This window comes from Oreochromis niloticus, linkage group LG7 (assembly GCF_001858045.2).
Source record: "Oreochromis niloticus isolate F11D_XX linkage group LG7, O_niloticus_UMD_NMBU, whole genome shotgun sequence".
NCBI classification, from domain to species: Eukaryota; Metazoa; Chordata; class Actinopteri; order Cichliformes; family Cichlidae; genus Oreochromis; species Oreochromis niloticus.
The window spans coordinates 14,634,445-14,654,654 of NC_031972.2; the positions used below are offsets into that span (position 1 = coordinate 14,634,445).

Here is a 20,210-nt window from a genome sequence, read left to right on the forward strand (position 1 = left end):
CAATTTGTCATTCAGTCATAGCAGTTTACAACAGGGAGATACAGTGTGAGCTTTCCACAAGGAGGAGGAACTCCTGTGTGCATCTGATCGATGGTCGACCAGTTGCACATACATCAGCCAGCCAGAGGCAATAGTGCAGTGCAACATATTTAAAAATCGTGTTGCTAATAATTGATTGCCAATCTTTCTCTCTCAGTCATACACTCTCTCAATGCTGGTGGAATGTTTTTCTCCCTTTAGAACAAAGAGGAGGACAGCTACTATTATGAATACCCTTACTACGATGATTTGGCAAGGCCTTATGATGTAACTCTTGATTCTGAGACAACCACAAAAGAGGTATCATTTCATGTTTGGTCCAAATGCCCGCATCTTATACATAACTGTATTGTTTCTATGTTACTACAGTAAAGCTTCCAATGCCAACGTCCCCCTCCAAATATCTTTACAGGAGACAGAAGGGGACAGTCTGATCACAGGGGGTGAGATTTTGAAAGGCAGTTCTACTGGCACCGACCGAACCTCCATCTCCACCGGCTCATCCTCTCGCTCATCCAGCAGCTCTTCAAGTACTGCCACTGGAGGAGGAGAAGATGATTACAAATTGGAGCCGTACAACTATGACACCTATGATTACCCCTACTACGACGAATCCACGTCTTCACCTGATGGTGTTGATACCTCTCGAAGTGTCACCATCACCGGCATCGGCACTGGGGGCGAGCTGGACCTGGGAGCAGGGGGAAGGATTGATTTGGATGCTGGGACTGGAGCGAAGGTCATCACCGCTGGTGAAAGGACTACAGTAACAATCTCCAGCAACAAAACAGTAGGTGGACATTAATCATGGCAGTTAATTGTTTTCAGTATGACTGTACACCTTTATGAATGGTATTGTACTTTGTATACATTCATTTTATTTTCTGTGTTCTTTTGAATGGAATTTAAGAAGTTTGTAGCGCAGGCAAAATCAGGCAAAGGTAGGGTGACAGAATACATAAACATTATGTAGGAATAGGTCATAGATAATAACTACTGATTTGTGAATAACAGGACATGAATATAACTTGGGCTTATCATGTAATATTATATTACAATTTTTTTCTAACTAACTAGGCAGCTCATTCTCATTCTGTTGACATAAAACATTTTGGGAAAGAAAAGCAGATGTGAAATGTAAAAGTGAGGTCAGAGGTCAAATGTGAGTAGATAGATTCTACAGTATACAGTAAATAAACATCAAAGTAAAAGTGCCACAGGTGCTTAGTAAGGGTCTTATACTATGAGAAAAATGTATGCAACAGTGATTAAAAGCAAAGAAAAGTAAAAAATGAAGCATAGATTGGATGCAAACTATAATGTGATGTTTAGAATCTCCATGTACCAGTATCATTTCCTACATGTTGCCAATACAAATGGAGGCAGTAGAATTTAAAGCATAGTTTTAAAGATAAAAGACGTTTCATGAAAGTTTGACCTTATTTGACCTTGATTTGAGATTCATAGTAAAGTTATATTTATGTCATCCCCGTATGTCATTCCCTATGCCCATATGTTGTCAGTGTAAACAATAGTAGTAAGAAACATTGTTTTAAATAGCTCTATGTAGCATTATTATCAGCATTAAATCTATTGACGTTGAAGGATAGGTCAGAGGTCAAACTTGACATGATATTTTAAATCTCTGTCCGATACTTTTATATATCGACACACCACAGTGGTAAGTCAATTATAATTAGATTGTCAAATCAATAAGTTTATCTTGAAAATGTTGGTGGATGTAGGCCCAATGTTAATGAATTGTTAACACCACCCTCTCTACACCCCTACAAAATTTGATCAGAATTCATTCAAAACTTTTCGAGCTATTGTGTTTATGGATGGAACGGTATCCAAAAGGCCACATTGCCAGTTATCCTCAAATATTCTGTCCTGTTAATTGTTCCAACAGGCAGGAGCCTCCTACGATGACTACGGAACCTACGGATATGATTATGACATTGACAGGACCCACACCACTGATGGAGATGGCAGCAGCAGCAGCAGTACAATAAACATTGGCGGTGGAGGAGGCAGCAGTAGCACTTCAGTGCACATCAGTGGTGGAGGCAGCAGCAGCAGCGGTACTCTGAACATTGGAGGTGGAGGCAGCAGCAGCAGCAGCAGTAGCACTACTGTGCACGTCAGTGGTGGAGGTGGTGGTAGCAGCAGCAGCAGTACTCTGAACATTGGAGGTGGAGGCAGCAGCAGCAGCAGCAGCAGCAGCAGTACTGTGCACGTCAGTGGTGGAGGTGGTGGTAGCAGCAGCAGCAGTTCTACCATCACCCTCGGGGGTGGAGGAAGTTCCGTGTCAGTGGGAGGCGGCTCAGCCAGCGCAGGCACCGGAAACCGAGGGTCCATCGCCACCGGCACTGGCCTGGGTGTGGACGGCTATGATGATTACACGGATCTGGAAGGGTTCAATCAGGAGGACCTCAAAAACTATGACGGAGAGCTAGATGAAACCTACGATTACGGCACAGAGCTGCCTAACATAGGGCTGCCTGCTAACACTCTGGATTATGGGCAGGTGAAATTAAACAGGATACACTACAGAATAAAAATAAATCATAAAGTGAAGATAAGTGAGGGTGGGCTGACTTTGTTTTTGTGTCTGTGCTGTGTAGGGTTACGGAGCTCATGGCGAGAAAGGACAGAAGGGAGAGCCTGCTGTTATTGAGCCTGTGAGTATCACTGTTTGAACAACATACACGAGGAGCAGACGAAGGCTCCGTTTGGGCTCATGGGGAGTACATATGTGTAATCCACATCTAAACACAAACTATCCCTTACTTCCTGAATAAGGCTCCATAAGCCACACACACTCACCACAGTTTTCTCTTTGCATCCCCGGATGAGGCCTTGCTCCTGGCTGTTCATCGGGGCTAAAGCATAAACATTTGTTGTAGAGCCATGCGGCAATTGTTAATAAGCTCTAAACACAGTGTAGGTAGCGTGTAATCACACTGGAAGTAACACCAGGAAGAACAACAGGAAGTGCGAAAGGAATTGTTCAATTAAAAAATAAATAAATAAAAAAGCGAAATTCAGACAACCCTAAAACAGACACTCATATATATATATACAGGTAACACTGTGAAAATGTCGTCCTATATGGATATATATGACACAAAAGGTTTGCATGTATCTAATACAGCACCAGCTGTTTTACTTCAAACAGAAGTCACTGAGCTCCACCAGGCATACATGGCTCTCTGACTGAGTGCCTTCAGTGTTTACAGAAGGAGTTCATGTTTTTTGAGTCCACTTCCTTAATGACCTTTTGTGTATGCACACGTATAAGCTGGAACACACATACACAACCTCCCAGTGTGCTTTTGTCCCTTTGCAACATGCAAAAAGCCGTGAGGTAGAAAACTAAGAAAGCTAAAAAATTAAAAAAGGGCAACATATTATAATACAGCCCTTGACTGAGGGTGTAATTCCCCTGTAACTGAGTGGACTTTCTATGTATTTTTTTAAAAAAATAGTATGCAATAAGATTTACCTACAAATACTTAATGATAAGTACACTAAAATAAGGGGGTAACAAGTCAGATTTTTACAGGAAAGACTGTTCTTTAGATACATTTATTTGGTGAGTAAGTAATTTTAAGTAGCACAACGTTTGGATCTTTTTCAGGAATTTTGACAGAAATTATGCTACAAGTGTGGGCTGTATTATGAAGTGCTAACTTCAATGAAAAATAAGTACATGTACAGACCCAGCCCCTCAACCAGCAGCCACAATGCAGGTGACACACAGGAATAACTGCAGGGATTGAAGAAAAAAAAACAAGTCTGAAGGAAGTGTTTAAAATAAAAATGCTCTGAAGGCAGCTTGAACTTTGGAGAGTGGGCAGAATTTTAACCTCATAAAACAAAAAGCCAAATTGCTACCACAAGAGCAAACAAGGCGGTATTTATGTAGCTGTAGAGCTGCACTGATGCATCTGTTAAGTCAGATCCTTGAGTCCTACACTGAAATGAGATGAACTACTATTATTGCCTGTGCAGTGTTACTAATCAGGCCTAACCCTAACTCAAACACTAACCCTACACTTAGACTGAACTAATGTGTTCATAGACATGGCTAAACTGGCTTTATGTTTCAGTTTGCTTGTGTGAATAAGTTTAACATCCCCACTGATCTGATTAGCCCTTCCCTTAACTTGTCCGGGTAGGGGAAGCACCTCAGGATGGCTTTGCCTGTTGTTTGCAGCCACTCTCTCATTCTCTGTGGATCGACTGCAAACACAGCTGCAGTGACAGGCATGCATGCACATGAGTCAGCAAAGATGGAAACATGATGAAAGAACAAGTTTACAAGTGAACGTTTTCCTGTGTATTGTACTCAAGTGTGACAGTGTTGTTTGCAGCCACGTGCTTATGAATGAGGCCTAATGATTTGTGCTTGTGTGTTTCAGGGAATGTTAGTGGAAGGTCCGGCTGGGCCTGAAGGGCCAACAGTAAGTCAATCTTCCTGTCTCTTAACTTCCTGTGTTTTCCTTTTTTTGTTCTCCCTCTCTGCATCGTAATCGCTGCCGTTTTTCTTGGCAGCCGCTTGGTAAAGAAAAGCCAATAGAGCTTCCTTTCACGCATTCATTGTTTGTCTGCACTACCAGAAAATTCAAGTTTTAATGCTTTGCTGGCTCCCAATGCGAAAAGGAGTGGCCCGAGCCGTTCCCCCAAAGCGGTTTTTGGACTTGATTAGATGTCGAAGGAACGTCATCATTTATTTAGGAAGATTCCTTTAATACAGATTTGCTTTGACACCCTGCAGATGGAGTCCAGCCACTGAAGCGTTGCACTACAATATAAACAAATAAGAGTACCCCACAAAAGATTTACAGCTTTGCAGCCTCTCTTATAAAATATTGCCACATGCGCATTCCTTTCCCCTGTATGTGACCATTTTCCAAGATGAAAGCAAAACTTTTGTGTTGTATTGTGTGTATATATAGAAGTTAAAAGAGGTCTTCTGTTTAAAATAGGGTCTCCCTGGACCCCCAGGTGCTTCTGGCCCACCAGGCAGTCCTGGAGATCCTGGAGAGAGGGTAAGTTTTTTTTTTAATGTCCTAAACATCACCAGAGGTTTGCAAATACAGATACTTAAACACTCACTTGTGTTTGTAATTTTCCATCTAAGGGTCTTCCAGGTCGTCCTGGTCTTCCTGGTGCTGATGGCCTGCCAGGACCTCCTGGAACTGTCCTGATGCTGCCTGTAAGTAAAATACAATTCTTCTTCTTCTTCCAAAGTCAGAAATGCTAACTTTGTGCTTTAATTCTTGTTTAACCTCCTTTAAGACCAATTGTGAATATTGACACAATGGTAACTTACACAATGAACTGGAATAAAGGGGGTTTCCCATCAAGCCATTTATGATGAGCCTAACCCTTACAAGTGTTTTGTTGCATGAATATGTGCTTCAACATGTTGAGTGAGATTCTTAAATAACAGCTGTAATGTCAGCTGCTTTGAGTCCACAAACACAAATCCTAGCCAAGTTAGCAAAGTTAACGCTACCGAGCATCTTTTTTTTTCTATGTCAGACTTGACCGCAACAGTTGCTCAGACATCCTAATAGCTTCCTGTGATGTCTGCCTCCTCCGCTTTCTTTATTAGGTGCTGGGAAAATGCTACTGCTGCGGTTTTAACTGATTAGTTGTACAGATACAGAGTTGTGGTTTCAGGATTCCTCAAAAACTGTCTGGCGGAGCCATGTGGCAAGCTCTGTCTGGACAAGGTGTTCTGGTGTATCCGCTGGCAGAAAGCCGGCGATCCTTCAGCTCCAAGTCTAATGAGAAACACGCCTTCTTGTTTCACCAGAAGACGTTCTGTCTTGAAATGATGGAGTCAACATGCAGCATGGCAGGGTTAGGTGGGCAAATCTAGACCCTGGTGATGCAGCTTCTCTTTGTCGTCTGTGGACGTCTGGCTTTTTGTTTTGGCCATTTGTTGATACATCAGAACATTTCGTTTGCATGGCAGAGATAGAATCAAGTGGAGGAAAAAATATTGTTTTTATTTAGCTGCAGTACATCTGACTCATCCCTGATGTTCTAGATCAACGGTTTGTATTTTGCTTCGTGCCAACAACCCTCTCTGTGACTTTGAAATCCTGCACCGCATTTCACTGCTGTGTTGCCTCTGCATCTGCAGCTCAACTGACAGTCAGTCTTCTGAGAACTGTGCTGTGTAATCCAAACCAAGATGTCTGGCCCAAACAAAGTCAAGAGTTGCACCATAGGCATGAATATTCATGTTAGGGTGTAATGCTGGCTTATCACCACCAGATGGCAGTCGAATGTGAACATTATGGCCTGCAAGCAGCCATGGATGGAGCTGATTTGACAGCTGGAGGCTGTAGCATAGTTGTTGTTGTTTTTGTTGTTGTTTTTCTTAAATGGCCAGATTGTATTAAAGAAATATTAGAGCTATTGTTGGTAACAGTGTGTGGCTGTATAAACTTAAAAGATTCATTTTGCCACAGGCCAGCACTTTAGTCCTTCCACATGCTTCTCTTGGCTCTCATTTTTTTTGTTTCTTGTGTATTTCTTTTTATGGGACTGAAGTCTCACCAAGCTATCATTCCTTCCATAGTTCAGACTCAGCGCTGGAGGTGACTCTGGGCAGAAGGGACCTGCTGTATCAGCACAGGAGGCCCAGATGCAAGCCATCATGCAGCAGGCTAGGGTAACAGTTTACGCCTTCACATTTATGCTATTTTTACTGCTCTTTGTTACTAAACTCTGCAAACTACAAACTTCTCATGTGGAAAATATCTTATTTCAGATGATTTCATTCCATACTTTTAACTTTTTCCCTCACTTCTCCTAAAATGTAATATTTTTTATATTTTTGTTTCATTTTTAACCTTTTGTTACTGCTTATCACGTGACTTTTGCTGTATTTGCGGCACATTTCCTACAATGTTCTTGCTCATTTATTATTAATAGATGCTGCACTTTGTGCATTAAGTTTAACATTAACATGCAGAGCACAAGTACAGACACAGTATACAGCAGAGACAAATATAAATAGCTAAATCTGCTGCAGTTTTATTCACACATCAGCTAAATTGTCCTCTTTCCTTCTTTTTCATATGTTTCATTTGATTTCATTTTTATGTTATTTCTCCTCCCTTTGGGCAGCTGGCTATGCGCGGTCCTACAGGGCCAATGGGTTTGACTGGCAGACCTGGACCACTGGTATGTATGGGAAATCACCTCCCAGCAAAAACACAGAGGCACAAATACTCTGATCTGCAGATTCTGTAGCACACAGGATGGTCTTGCTCAATTGTTATATGAATTTTTAGTCAGTATTTTTCTTTTTAAGGGTCCTCCTGGTGTACCAGGACTGAAGGGGGAGTCTGGAGAGGCAGGACCTCAGGTACTAGAAATCAGCATGTGCTACATTCTGTTTTCAGGATCTATTTCTGATCACATCAGTCTAAGCAGGCCAGTTCTGTAAATGTGTTCACTAATGCTGAGCCTTTGTAATATTCCATTACTAGCAAATCAGCTGAAAAGCCTAATTTAGGTGGATAGATTGGAAATGAAAAAGATGGCTCAGTGACTTACAGCGCCTTTGTTTCAGGGACCACGTGGACCTTTGGGAACCCCTGGACCTCCTGGAAAGCCTGGTAGAAGAGTAAGTTGTCAACCAAGCTATTCAGCAGCAGAGAAAGAAGCAATATTAACACTAAGCATGATAGTTTTTATGCACTTCACAGTGTTTGTTTGTGATTGCAAATAGTAAATGCTCTGTGATTGTCTTGATCTGGATGTAGACCATCTGCTGTTGCTTTTACAGGGTCGCTCTGGAGCTGATGGTGCCAGGGGCATGCCAGGACAGACTGGACCAAAGGTATGTCGTCTTTTCCATTCACGATGCACTTAAATGTGCCACTTTTGATAAAAAAGATTTTTTGAAGTTAATTTTTAAGCTGAGGCGGTGATCTATATCATTAAATGTTCTTTATTTTTGCTTTTAAGGGAGACAGAGGATTTGATGGTCTGGCTGGACTTCCTGGTGAAAAAGGACACAGAGTAAGCATTTTAATCTTTAACCTGAGAGGTGTGTGTCTGTTGGAATTTGGACAACAGTTAAACATGTTCATATTTGTTTTCACAGGGTGAACCCGGCCCCCACGGACCTCCCGGTGGTCCCGGAGAGGATGGAGAGAGGGTAAAATCAACCTCAAATGCTGTACACACAAAGTCGCTCTATCTGAATTTGTTCTGCTCTTGCACAAATGACTTCTTTGCAGGACTCTTCCCAAACGCGCCGTTTTGTCATCATTTGAATTGCACTTCCAATTCCTCTTCCTACTTTCTCCTTCTCATCGATTTCCCTCCTTATAATACTTTCAGTTTTTTCTTTTTGCCAAAATACCTTTTCCCAATTTCAATCTCCTTCTCCATTAAGAACAACTGATGCAACTTGATCCCCCACTTCCTCTGCTTTTTCATTGTGTTTTCACATTACACACACACACACTTGCACATCCTCACTTTCTCCTCCATTATAATTCACTGTCTGTTCCACAGTCTGACCTGCTCTGTCTCTTTCCCAGGGAGATGATGGAGAGATCGGACCCAGGGGACTTCCTGGTGAACCAGTGAGTGATCACATATATTACCATTCAGTCTTACACTCAGGGAATGTATAAGAGCTGCAGGCCTGCTGTCATCATGTTATTGTGTTACTGAACAATCATACTGTCGGCTGGTTTCATATATCACATGTTCATAGTCATATAGTTGGAATTTTTTATTTTTTTTAGTGCTATTGTGGTGCAAAGTGAATGTTGATCAGGCCTCATCTGTGTAGGTGAATCTCTGGTGGTGAGAAAAGCAAGCAGAACACATCAAGCTTCTTTTAATAGCCTCCCACACCCCGCCTCACCCATGCAGGATACTCCCTGCGGAGGGTGGAAAAGACAGGAAAAGGAGAAACCATCAGAAAGCCCTTGACATTGCATGTTATGATCTTTTTTATCCACCAGGGTGCGCTACATTGGTTTGAATTTACACAGCCAGGACAATCCATCTACTTGGGTAACTGTAGCTGTAAGGCATGGCGCACAGAAAAAAAAATCAGAGCATTGTTTGATGGGTATGGCTGAGGGAAATGCAAGAGTAGTAGAAAAAAAAGAGAGAGAGAGAAAGAAAAAACGGAGAGCGGGCTTCAGCTTTCCCTCACATCTCACTCTGTAGAAAATCCTCAAGGACATTTGGAAAGTGAGGTTATTTCCAGCAGTATAATTTTGAAACTTGATTTAGCTGAACGTGTTTAATAATGCATCAGTCCTTTTTCACAGGTGTGATATCACTCTCAATCTCATTTCCCTTCATTTTTACCACAGGGGCCTCGGGGTTTGCTGGGACCAAAAGGACCTCAGGGACCTCCTGGACCACCTGTGAGTGCCCACCCCCCACCCACCCCTCTCACCTCTCCTTCAACTTCTCAACTTTTCATATCCAGCAATAGATTTACAGTTTAGAGAGCGGAATCAATTTTTTAGCAGCTCATAAGCGACGAGAGAAAAGGGAAGGGCAAACAGCAACCACGGGGAAATACAGAACTCAATATCTCTCAGACACAATATACAAAAGAGTAGCATATGTTATTGAGTTTAACTTCAGCTTCTCTGATAGATGTCGACAGTGCAGCGAGGCTTCAATCTAATTTGTTCCAGCGGATTTAATTTAACGTGGACACTGCACATTTTTGAAACTGGTATCTCTCTGTAGGAGTTAGCGATTCAAATACATCACACTTTAAAATTCATTCACACAGTCGATTCTGTCCATTTTAGTCTTTTACAGATTTGCTGCCTTTCTCTTTTCTTTTTTTGTTCTTAATGTTCTTCTTTTGTCACCTGCTGTAGGGCGTTACTGGAATGGATGGCCACCCTGGACCCAAGGGAAACATAGTAAGTGAAGTTGGAATGAAATAAATTGCCTATATGCAAACTCTAAGATAAACCAACGCGCACAATTTCAATTTCAATCAACGTTTGCTTAATTTCACCCTCAAAAAGCCCATGATATGCCCTCATGGGCAAACACACACAAGCACACACACCAGTTCAATCAGACATTAAGACATAATGAAGAATAGGCTGCCTGTGTTTAGGTCTATTTGAGCAGTCCACCTCGGCCGCTTGTACCATTCCAGCTCAATTTCAGGCAGCGCCTGGCTGTAATGAGAGAGTGCCTAACTGAAGCAGCTCCTTTGTTCTGTTGGGAACGATCCAACGAGGTAGAGATGAAAGACCAGGAGCGTTCCCCGACTCTTGGCCTGAGGAAATATAATTGATTGCCAGTTATCTCATTGGGAAAGGTGTTGTTGTGTTTGTGCCTCAGCAGTTTCTTTCATTAGGAAAGTAGTTGCAGTAATGTGCACTGTGTACGTGTGTGTGTGTCTCTTACCTCGAGCCATGGAAAGATACTACTCCATCAGTCCAAAAGTTGTGGCTTATTGTGTTGTTATAAGGTAATCATGCAGCAGTGTGCTACTGCTTCTCATTTATATTTGTTCAAAGGAAATTTTCCCCTTTGCTGGACAATCCTGGTCACCAAATCAGTTTCACATTCACACAGCCTGGTTGGAAATCAATAAATTATTCAGTCTTTTCTACATGGGGAGATTTCTAAAACAATTTTTCTTTTTCAGGGACCTCAAGGAGAGCCAGGACCTCCCGGACAGCAAGGCAACCCAGGAGCCCAGGTGAGTGATGAACATGTAGTGTGAATTTAGATCTTTCTTTCTCAGAAGTGTGAAATGAAAGCTTGCTGAGCATTTTTGTATCCTCCCCACAGGGACTTCCAGGGCCTCAAGGAGCCATTGGACCTCCAGGAGAGAAGGTAACATACCACATGACTCTTGAGTGTATCTAAAATCCTGCAACTCCACTAAAAAAAAAATCTAAGATGCTTTAAAAACAAAAAGAATCAGAATGTATAAAATAGCTGGTTGCATTCATTTTCATGAGCGGAAAGCCAAGTTGCTATCTTATTCAGTTCCGAATGCTTATCACACAGTTATGCAAATGCCTCCCCATCCCCAATGCAGGACTAAATGTTGCCTTGTAGACGGTACAGACAGATCTGAATCCTGATACATTTTAATTTCATTTCAGCTAAATTACATTGGCTAACTTATATGGAGCACACTCACTTTATTATTGAGCATTTGGGATTTGGTAATGTAGGTACCGCGTGTGCCCTGATTTTAAAAGACATTAAAGCCATCATGACATTTGCTAAGTGTAATAAAGCGAAACAGTAGACTTAAATTGTAGATCTTTGTCTTAAGAGCTCGAATTTAATACAACACATTCAATACATATGCAAGACTTTGCCACCCCCAAACAACATGTACATAATTTTTGGGACTAGAGCTAATGAGCATAACAAAGAGAAAAGAAATCTACATCCTATTATCATCATGATTAATTTTATGTATCAGTTACCTTTGCTTGTCTAAGAAGCCTACTGTTTGTCTTTTGGCCACTGAGGTTAAAATGAGTTATAATGACAATAAATGAAATTTTACGCACACTCATCATCACCAAAGGATGACACCTACAGGATTTTGGAGTTCTGGTGTCATGTGTGGGTTTCTGGGATATGTCTCGCCAGCATTTAAATGGATTATGTAACAATAGTCAGTGTTATATCAGCTAAACCTCACATTGTTATACCGATAGGCATCTATATCCTTCGATGGCTCCGTGTTCTCTTGTTATCTTGTCATGTTTACTCTGACCTTCTACCATCTACCCAGGGCCCGACCGGAAAGCCAGGCTTGCCAGGAATGCCAGGAGCTGATGGCCCACCGGTGAGTTTTTAGGCCACGTATGTCCTCTTTTTCCTCCCCTCTGTCTGTTTATAAAGAGTTTTTTATAGGTAGCATAGCTGCGAGAACTCACATTTTTAAAGCCATATGTCTAATTTTATTTTCTAAAGCCTTTTGCTTCACAGGATAAAACACATCACAACAGACAAACAACACACGCACACTGAGGCGCGCTTTATATAGGCAAACAGTCCCTCTGCCACCCCTGCACAGACAGTACACCTGCTATAATGGCAGATGTTTCTTGGAAGGTACCAGGTGGCACCTAAGACAGATGGGGCCAAGATTTGAATAACTACAGGGCAAGAAAAAGATGTTTTAAAAAAAGCAAAACAGAAAAAAGGAGATAAATTAGAGCCCCACGACACACAATATCTCTCAGCCTTTTAATAATTTCTTTTGAGGGTGGTTCTCCCTGAGTTACACAGCCGGGCTGTTCCTGTTAAATCTGTTTTGTTGCATATAAAGCAAGCACAATATTCCCAACCTCAGTGCTCCCTTTCTGCCCCTTAGTTTTCTCTTCTCTTGTATCTGTTTCTCTCTCCATCCTCATATCACTAATAGCCCATCAGAGGGTTTGTACAGCTCCTTTTGTTAATGAGAATGCAATCAATTTCCTCTTAGCCCTTTCAGATGAGCATCCACGCATGTGTGTGGATGTGCGCGTTTTTTGATGAGGTGGCGTTTTGTGTCATACATGCACGATGCCGTTTGCTATATTGCTTGTGCAAAATCCAGAAAATGACAGTCTGTGCTTTTCGAGCTCAGTGATAGCTAGTAGGGCCTCTTTAATACAAATCTCAAATGCAATTATACTGCAAAGGCTCTTTTTTTTTGCAGTTTTCCACTTTGATACGTCCTCCCAACAATTTTAATAACCTAATTTCTCTGTTTAAGGGGCCTTGTGGTATTTATGGTGGTAATTATCCTCAAATGAAATGCCATAATATTGCTCTTAATAATTCACAGGGTCACCCTGGAAAAGAGGGGCCTTCTGGAGAGAAAGGCCACATGGTGAGTTTTATTACCTTTGCTTCCCATGAGTTAGCTTTCATTTCTTCCTTTCTTTATTTACGCTTTTCTCGCTTTTTCGTTTCCCCTCCTGTTGTCCTTGTTCAGAAACATTTGCATAAAATGTGTTTGCATTCACGAAGATAAGATTAGCAAAATGTGTGTGTGTGTGTGTGCATGCTTGGATTGTTAAAAACTACATGCTGCAAACTCTTATTAAATATTTGTCTCTCTAGGGCCCTCCTGGCCCTCAAGGACCTATTGGTTATCCTGGGCCTCGAGGCGTGAAGGTGAGTTGATTATCAACCACTAAGAAATTAATTTTATGTATTTTTTTGTACTTTGCATTTAATGGGCTAATAGTTCCCCAATATCTCATCTGAGTGTTGTTGTTTTGTTTTTTTTGGTGTTCGGCCAACCAGACTAGTGTGATTTTGCAAAAAAATAAATAAAAATCCCCTTAAAAATGTTTTGTATAGGCTTGTATCTGTGTTTGTCAGAAAGACTGACATGGCAAAGGGGCTGATAACAGTTCAAGGTGCACAGCCCTCTCCTTCCTTTGTGCCATTAGTATCTGATGAAACCGAGACAAAAGAATTCCCATCAAATAATTCTTGGGAAGAAAGTGTGACTGATCCAATCATTAAAGCTGCTACTGAGCTAGGGGGATCACACAAGTGGCTCGACTCGTAGCTAATAGTCCCCCTGTTACATGGCTGAAGTCTGCTCTCAGGGAAGATGAAAAGATTGGTCAAGAAGGAAAGAACTTTCTATGCTAATTTATACACCAAAACACTGAAAATGAATCCATCCTAAAGAGTGTCCTCTTTTGCACAATTTACCTCTAAGTTTTAAAAAAGTGTAGCCGTCCTTTATTCTCCCCACTGGTTTGTAATTTCTGCCTGTTCTTGCATCACAGGGAGCTGACGGTGTGCGTGGCCTTAAAGGACACAAGGGTGAAAAGGTAACAGAATTCAAACGTCTAAGAAAGTCGCGTGGACTTATTTGATCATCTCTGCATGCATACCAATCAAATGGTTTCAACATCGTTTTCTTTATCCTTGTGCTAGGGAGAAGACGGCTTCCCCGGCTTCAAGGGAGATATGGGTATCAAAGGCGACAGGGTAAGGCTTGTTTGTTTAAACTTGACTGCTGGATGAATCACTCAAATGATCACATTAATGAAACAGCTCTTAAGTGCTGCACTCAGAACTAGCTTTGTTTTATTGGGGGGTGAGGGTGACCTTTATCCACAGTAAGTGAAAGGAGCAACCTCTCCTGTCACTTTATCCCCTTTCATTGCCTAAGCCTCTGTGACTACCGCGGAATTGCGGCTAATGAGCAAACACAAGGTGTTGTTCCAGTTGACAAGCGGTTTGTGTGCGTGCGTGTGTTTTAACGTGAGCAGTTTCCAATTTCTTTTCCATCCTCTTTGCCTCTTTCCAGTCAGTCCTAACCTCGACAACTTTAGGAGAAAAGCGCGACTTTGACAGGTTTTCCCGGCTACAGCCTCTTTCTCCAAAGTGCTTCAGGGATTTACACTGTCAAGTCTTAAGAAAAAAATGCTTTCTACAGTAAGAAACATAACTTACACAAGCCAATACTTCAAACATCAACCCTCCAATCCCTGACCAGGCTGTCTCTAGCTGAGCATAGAAAGGAAGGAGAAATCAATGGCACTTTAAACCCCTTTAAACCCGGGAGAGAGACATGGGGCTCCGGCTTATTTTCCTCTGGAGATGCAGCAGATCCAGATGAAAGCAAAGATTTGAGGAGGCCCTCTGCTCTGGAGACGCACATAGACCGGAATCTAAATGACTCATTTTTAAGCGTGCCTATGAAAAGTGTGTGAGTGTGCTCAATTTAAAGTGTTCTGTTTGATGAGCTTGCAAGTGTGAGTCAAGTACAGTTTGTCTGATGCCGTTTTATGTGCAGTTGAGTGCTGGTGTGTGAGCACACTGGCTTTGCCTTCAACTCTGCGCAATCCTTTAGCTAGATACCTTTTTACACACCACCAGGTCTCCTGCAACGGCTGTCAGAGTGAGTTTGTAGTCTGTCACTTAATATCTGTCCCGCTAGAAGGGAAGCACACTTACAAAGAGAAGCAATATTAAAATAGCAAATTTCTTTAATGATGAAGCAACAGAAATTAGCATCCTTAAGCACCTTTTTACTCACAACAGTTTTGAAATAAAAACAAAGAATTGATTGATTTATTCGATGAATAATAAAAGCAAAGCATTCTTACGTTTTAGAGCAAAAAATGACCATATTTGTGCAAGAGGGTGGAGGTCTAAGTTGTCAAAAGTGCAAGCTAGCTTGGTTAGCAACCAGCTAATTAGTGCTAACAGATGTTTTGCAGGCACGTGACCGCTTACCACAAACTTGTAGGCCATTTCGCTCAAGTGATTGAATAGCCTACTAAATATTATGTAAATGAGATAAACTATGAGTAAACATACAAGTTGATATACTCCCTCAGAGGAAGTAAAACACTTTAAAGGCAAGCATCTTGCTTATTAAGGTAACAAACTATAGACTATAGAGAGCAAAACTGTTTTTTTATACCAGTCATAACAAAATACTTGTTTCAGATCTCTCTTATAGTACCCAGATTCATTGTAATCATGTTAGAAAGCTATATGAGTGGAAAAATATTCCCACTGATGCTACTAATTTGTGAATACACAGTCAATAGAATAATCTTTGCAGAACCTGAGGGGAAAGATGAGCTCAAGTACCTTGTTTTTGTTCGTTTGTTTGTTTGTTTTTTTACTATACAGGCTAATGGCATTTGTATTTTTTACATCTTGTGCTTTCCAGGGAGAACTTGGACCAGCAGGACCCAGAGGTGAAGATGGCCCTGAGGGGCCAAAGGGTCGTTCAGGGCTTCCAGGAGATGCTGGTCCTCTTGGTCCAAGTGGTGAGAAGGTGAGCTTCTTAAAAAAACTGGCTTAAACAGAGGCAGAGTAATTGCTTGACTGGTCCAATCCTTATCCAGTGAGGAGAGGCGAAACTTGTGTTTGTTATTCACAGTGTAACTTAAAAAGCAGATATCCATCCGAATCTTGATCGCACATTAGCTAACAACAGTCTTTTTCATGCCTAATTATAGCCTTCACACCAGCTTTTCCACACACACAGATCCGGTTCTAAAAATACTGCTGTAGTGTTTCTGCACGTTTTATTGGAGATGTTACTCGCTAGAATAACAGTTTTTATTACTTAAACTCACAGACACAAAAATCTTCCAGCATACTGTGGGAGAGAGCCAGCCTTCTTTCCTTGCATTAGGTTAGGAATGTACATGGAATTAGGAGATCAGCGAGGTAAAGAAAGTCTGTAACTCTTAAACCCTATTTAGACTGTGTGGGCATCTTCACATGTATGCTGCTATTTTGGTTTATGTAGTTAATGAAAATATCTTGTGTTCAACATTATAAATGCTTCTTGCATTGCAAGAATCAAAAAAATTAAGACACTGCTTTTGCTACAGAGATAGCTGAAATAGAGGCTGTGGGATACGAGATTGATGAGAGTTATAAGCAGAGTGCTTCATGTGTGTAGAGCTGTTTGCAGCTACTCTGTAGCAACCTGGCTAATCACACTAAACACAGTGGGCAGCCTCTGTGTAATGGCTGTAGTGTCCTGCTGCCCTTCAGATGGCTGTAGCAGTTCAGCTGGGTACAGAAGAAGGTTCATATACAGTATAATGTATGTGTGGATTATAGGTACTATAGCAAAGACAGTTTTAATATTAAATTATAAATCAACAGAATCTTATTAGACATTGTAATTAAAAGTTTTAATTTGATCCCAATTTAAATCCCCTGTTGGCTGGAGAATGCTTAATTAAAATAGTTTATTTACATTTTTTTACATCATTTTATTCGAAATAATCCCATCATCGCCATGCATTAAGCAGATGCCAAAAGCAGACGTTTCTCTCAAAGTCTGAAACATCTTGTCTTTTTAATATGAGAAGAGGTTATCACCGGTTATCAGGTGTCACGGTTTAAGAGAAAAAATTTGGTACGGCTCTAATAAGGAGTTTGGTTTGAGGCAGGAGAAGATCAGTGGATTAAGTAAATGCTGCATTAAATGTTCAGTTTTTACATTTTTACATAGAGCTTGAACTATATTACGTCTCTTAATTTGGTGAATCATTTCATGGAGCTCAACCTTGTCTTTTTTTTGTAGAAATAGTAAAGGAATTTTTGCAGATACTTTTTGCTAAACTGTTATAACTTCCTGTCAGGACCGTATATAACAGTATACTTACTAATCTTTCTCTTTTACAGGGTAAACTTGGAGTTCCTGGATTGCCAGGATACCCAGGAAGACAAGGACCAAAGGTAATTGCATTCATACTGCTAAAGAGCATTGTTATTAATTTACTGATTTTACCATATCCGTGCTCGGTTACAGTAATCTGGGCGAGGCACCAATGAAACCAATGATGCCGCTAGATGAACAGTATTTCACCACAAGTCCTTGGGCTAGCTCTGTGTTATCTGTCAGAGCTTTCTGTGTTCATGGACACATGAACTTGCATGACACTTGTTAGGGTCAGTCAACCGCTGCTTTTTAGTATTTTATTAAGTTCCATATTTGCAGAGCCTGTTAGGGTGTTTTAATTGCTGATCATCTAGCTCTCCAATAGTATTTTCGTGACTGAAAATATACCTCCACTTATAAGCCTTTTCAGGTTATGTCTAATTACGCCCAAGTTGTTTAGTGTACGGTGTTAATAATCCCAATTTATTCTCAAATAATTGCCTTTCTTTTTTTTTTAACAGTTTTAAATTGTCATTTTTTTAATTGTGCTTTAATTTGACTTTATCTTTCTTTTAATTCAGTGTAATAATTTAAATTGTGTCTTATTTCCTTGCTTTGGCCAACATTGCTTGTTATTAAACTTACTTGACAATTTCATTTAAGCTAATGTTAGAACTCATAGAGACACAGTTAACCTGACCAAAATGTGTGTTTCTGTGTGTATTTGAAAGAGAACGGGGAAAATAAAAAATACACACACGTGCATGTGCAGGCTGCTTTTGCTGAACTTTTTGATGGCTCATCGTTTAGCCTCTCTGAGGCAAAGCTGCAGTCTGACAAGCGGACATGCTTGAAGCTTCCTGATCAAAGAGCTGGGGATTTGAATATGCTATTTGGTGTCAGCCTTCAGTTGCTGATACAATAGCAATAAAGGAATGCTGTTACTTGTGTGCATGCAGTCTTCTGTTAAATGTATTAAGCTAGGGGTATAAACAAGGAATATAATGACTGTGTTTGCTTCTCAAATGATTAATTACTCTCTTGCTCACACACAGGGATCTCAGGGTTTCCAAGGTTTCCCTGGTGCCAATGGAGAGAAAGGAACTCGGGTATGTATGTAGATAGACTTCTTGATATTCTTCTCATTCCTTCAAGGGTTGGATACAGGCGTACCGCCAGAGACAGGCTCCCGTCCCAGCTCCGGATTTATCAACCTAGTGGAAGTTGCACGGCTCTAACACAAAGCGACAGAGACACAATTGCTCACCATCGCGATTGCTTTTCATTACCACTTGCACAATTCATTTGGATATCCCAAAAGCTTTGTTTATCACTTTGTGGCTCTTGAGCAATGCTTCATTTTCTTTTGTCGAAGGGATGGGTCATTAGCTCGCCTGCAAGAGTAATGGTTTGTCAACACGAGTGGAGCAAGGCGCATAAAGCTTTTTCATCTTCACAAAACATTTGTAAAGTTTATGAGACCCAGCTCCGAGACAGAAAGGGATAATAGAGCTATTAAGATAGTTTCACAACACTTGTTTGAAACTTAAAAAGCTACATAAAAGATTTAATTGTTTTCCTCATTAAATTTGTATGTAGCCAGTGTCATTGTAACACTGCTGCAAAATTGCTATATCATGCATAATTGATTATTAAAGTATCATTTTCCAAGGTGGCAATGACTTCACATGTAAGTGATGATAAATGTTAATGGTCTTTTTTTTTTTTACAGTAAATCCTATTTTATTATAAAAAGACTATTTCTGAGCTCCTAAGTGGCTCAATTGTGCTTGCAAACATTTCTGTCTCCTGGCATTAGAGTCATTCTTCTAGAGGATGCAGGATCTTAATGATGTGAGTGGCATTCCTTTGATCGTTGTGTGTGTTCTTCGTGTCCACAGGGAACAGCAGGAAAGCCGGGCCCACGCGGACAGAGAGGACCAACGGTTAGTCTTACTCAGCAGACTCGTGCTTCCATGCAGATGGCGAACTTGGCACCTGAGTAAAAGTGGCCGTTCGACCTGAGCGTGCTCGAAGGGGAATCCACACTGAGACAATAACCAAGCTTTTCAGATCACATGCATCTTTTACAAACTTTTTTTTATTAAAAAGCTCTTTTTTTTCTTTCTTAAGGGGCCTCGAGGAGAGAGAGGACCAAGAGGACCGACAGGAAAAGCTGGTCCAAAGGTGAGTATTAGTATTTATTTTAATGCCACTTTCTGAAATATATCGTTATACATGTTCACATTTGATTCCTTATTTTTTGTGTCCAGGGTAACTCAGGGAATGACGGCCCACCGGGACCTCCCGGTGAGAGGGTACGTACCCTCACAGCATCACCAGGAGTCATTTTATTCTCGTGACGTGCAGAGGTTTTGATCAGACACGTGATTATTAACTCAATTGTGTGCTTTTTTAATTTTTATAGGGATTGCCTGGGCCTCAGGGACCAACGGGTTTCCCAGGACCAAAGGGCCCCCCTGTAAGTCCAGACACTCTACTGAAATATGACCTTTGCCCTTTGTCTTTCCATTCTGTGTGACCTTTAAAATAAATTCTTTAATTTGTTTGAAATTCTCAGGGACCTGCAGGGAAAGACGGATTGCCAGGACATCCTGGACAGAGAGGAGAAACTGTGAGTAAACTGCTTTGGTTATTCAACTCTTTATCTTATATCTATATCCACTGAGGCAACTGTGTGACTTTTATTTCCTTTTTATAATACACAGGGATTCCAAGGCAAAACAGGCCCTCCTGGTCCTCCAGGAGTGGTTGGACCTCAGGTGAGTGACAGCCACTGAGCGTTTCGCTTAGTTGCATCATTGACACACAGCTTTTTGTTCCCTGTATTCCTTGGTGCGCAAACAAATAGCTATCAATTTCCTATAAAAAATAATTAAATATGCATTTGCATTGTTTTTTTGAAAAATGAGGCTCTTGTAGAATTGCAAACCTTTCACACACAGAAGCACAATAGAAACCTATAAGTTGTCATTAGGAATGCTTTCTT

The 20,210-nt window shown here is 41.0% G+C and overlaps 1 protein-coding gene across 2 annotated transcripts in view; it reads left to right on the forward strand.

Moving 5' to 3' along the window:
- col5a1 (procollagen, type V, alpha 1) overlaps positions 1–20,210 on the forward strand; it is a 74,000-nt gene that overhangs the window by 35,415 nt on the left and 18,375 nt on the right. For both annotated transcript variants that reach the window (XM_005454554.4, XM_019360650.2), the window contains exons 6-38: positions 241–339; positions 452–829; positions 1,952–2,569; positions 2,667–2,723; positions 4,467–4,508; positions 5,034–5,096; positions 5,189–5,263; positions 6,644–6,736; positions 7,195–7,251; positions 7,382–7,435; positions 7,643–7,696; positions 7,859–7,912; positions 8,041–8,094; positions 8,180–8,233; positions 8,622–8,666; positions 9,414–9,467; positions 9,939–9,983; positions 10,727–10,780; positions 10,873–10,917; positions 11,840–11,893; positions 12,881–12,925; positions 13,159–13,212; positions 13,842–13,886; positions 13,993–14,046; positions 15,746–15,853; positions 17,224–17,277; positions 18,256–18,309; positions 19,102–19,146; positions 19,334–19,387; positions 19,474–19,518; positions 19,629–19,682; positions 19,782–19,835; positions 19,930–19,983. In XM_005454554.4, coding sequence (XP_005454611.1) covers positions 241–339; positions 452–829; positions 1,952–2,569; positions 2,667–2,723; positions 4,467–4,508; positions 5,034–5,096; positions 5,189–5,263; positions 6,644–6,736; positions 7,195–7,251; positions 7,382–7,435; positions 7,643–7,696; positions 7,859–7,912; positions 8,041–8,094; positions 8,180–8,233; positions 8,622–8,666; positions 9,414–9,467; positions 9,939–9,983; positions 10,727–10,780; positions 10,873–10,917; positions 11,840–11,893; positions 12,881–12,925; positions 13,159–13,212; positions 13,842–13,886; positions 13,993–14,046; positions 15,746–15,853; positions 17,224–17,277; positions 18,256–18,309; positions 19,102–19,146; positions 19,334–19,387; positions 19,474–19,518; positions 19,629–19,682; positions 19,782–19,835; positions 19,930–19,983 — 2,769 coding nt within the window. The remainder of the gene's footprint in view (positions 1–240; positions 340–451; positions 830–1,951; positions 2,570–2,666; positions 2,724–4,466; positions 4,509–5,033; positions 5,097–5,188; positions 5,264–6,643; positions 6,737–7,194; positions 7,252–7,381; positions 7,436–7,642; positions 7,697–7,858; positions 7,913–8,040; positions 8,095–8,179; positions 8,234–8,621; positions 8,667–9,413; positions 9,468–9,938; positions 9,984–10,726; positions 10,781–10,872; positions 10,918–11,839; positions 11,894–12,880; positions 12,926–13,158; positions 13,213–13,841; positions 13,887–13,992; positions 14,047–15,745; positions 15,854–17,223; positions 17,278–18,255; positions 18,310–19,101; positions 19,147–19,333; positions 19,388–19,473; positions 19,519–19,628; positions 19,683–19,781; positions 19,836–19,929; positions 19,984–20,210) is intronic.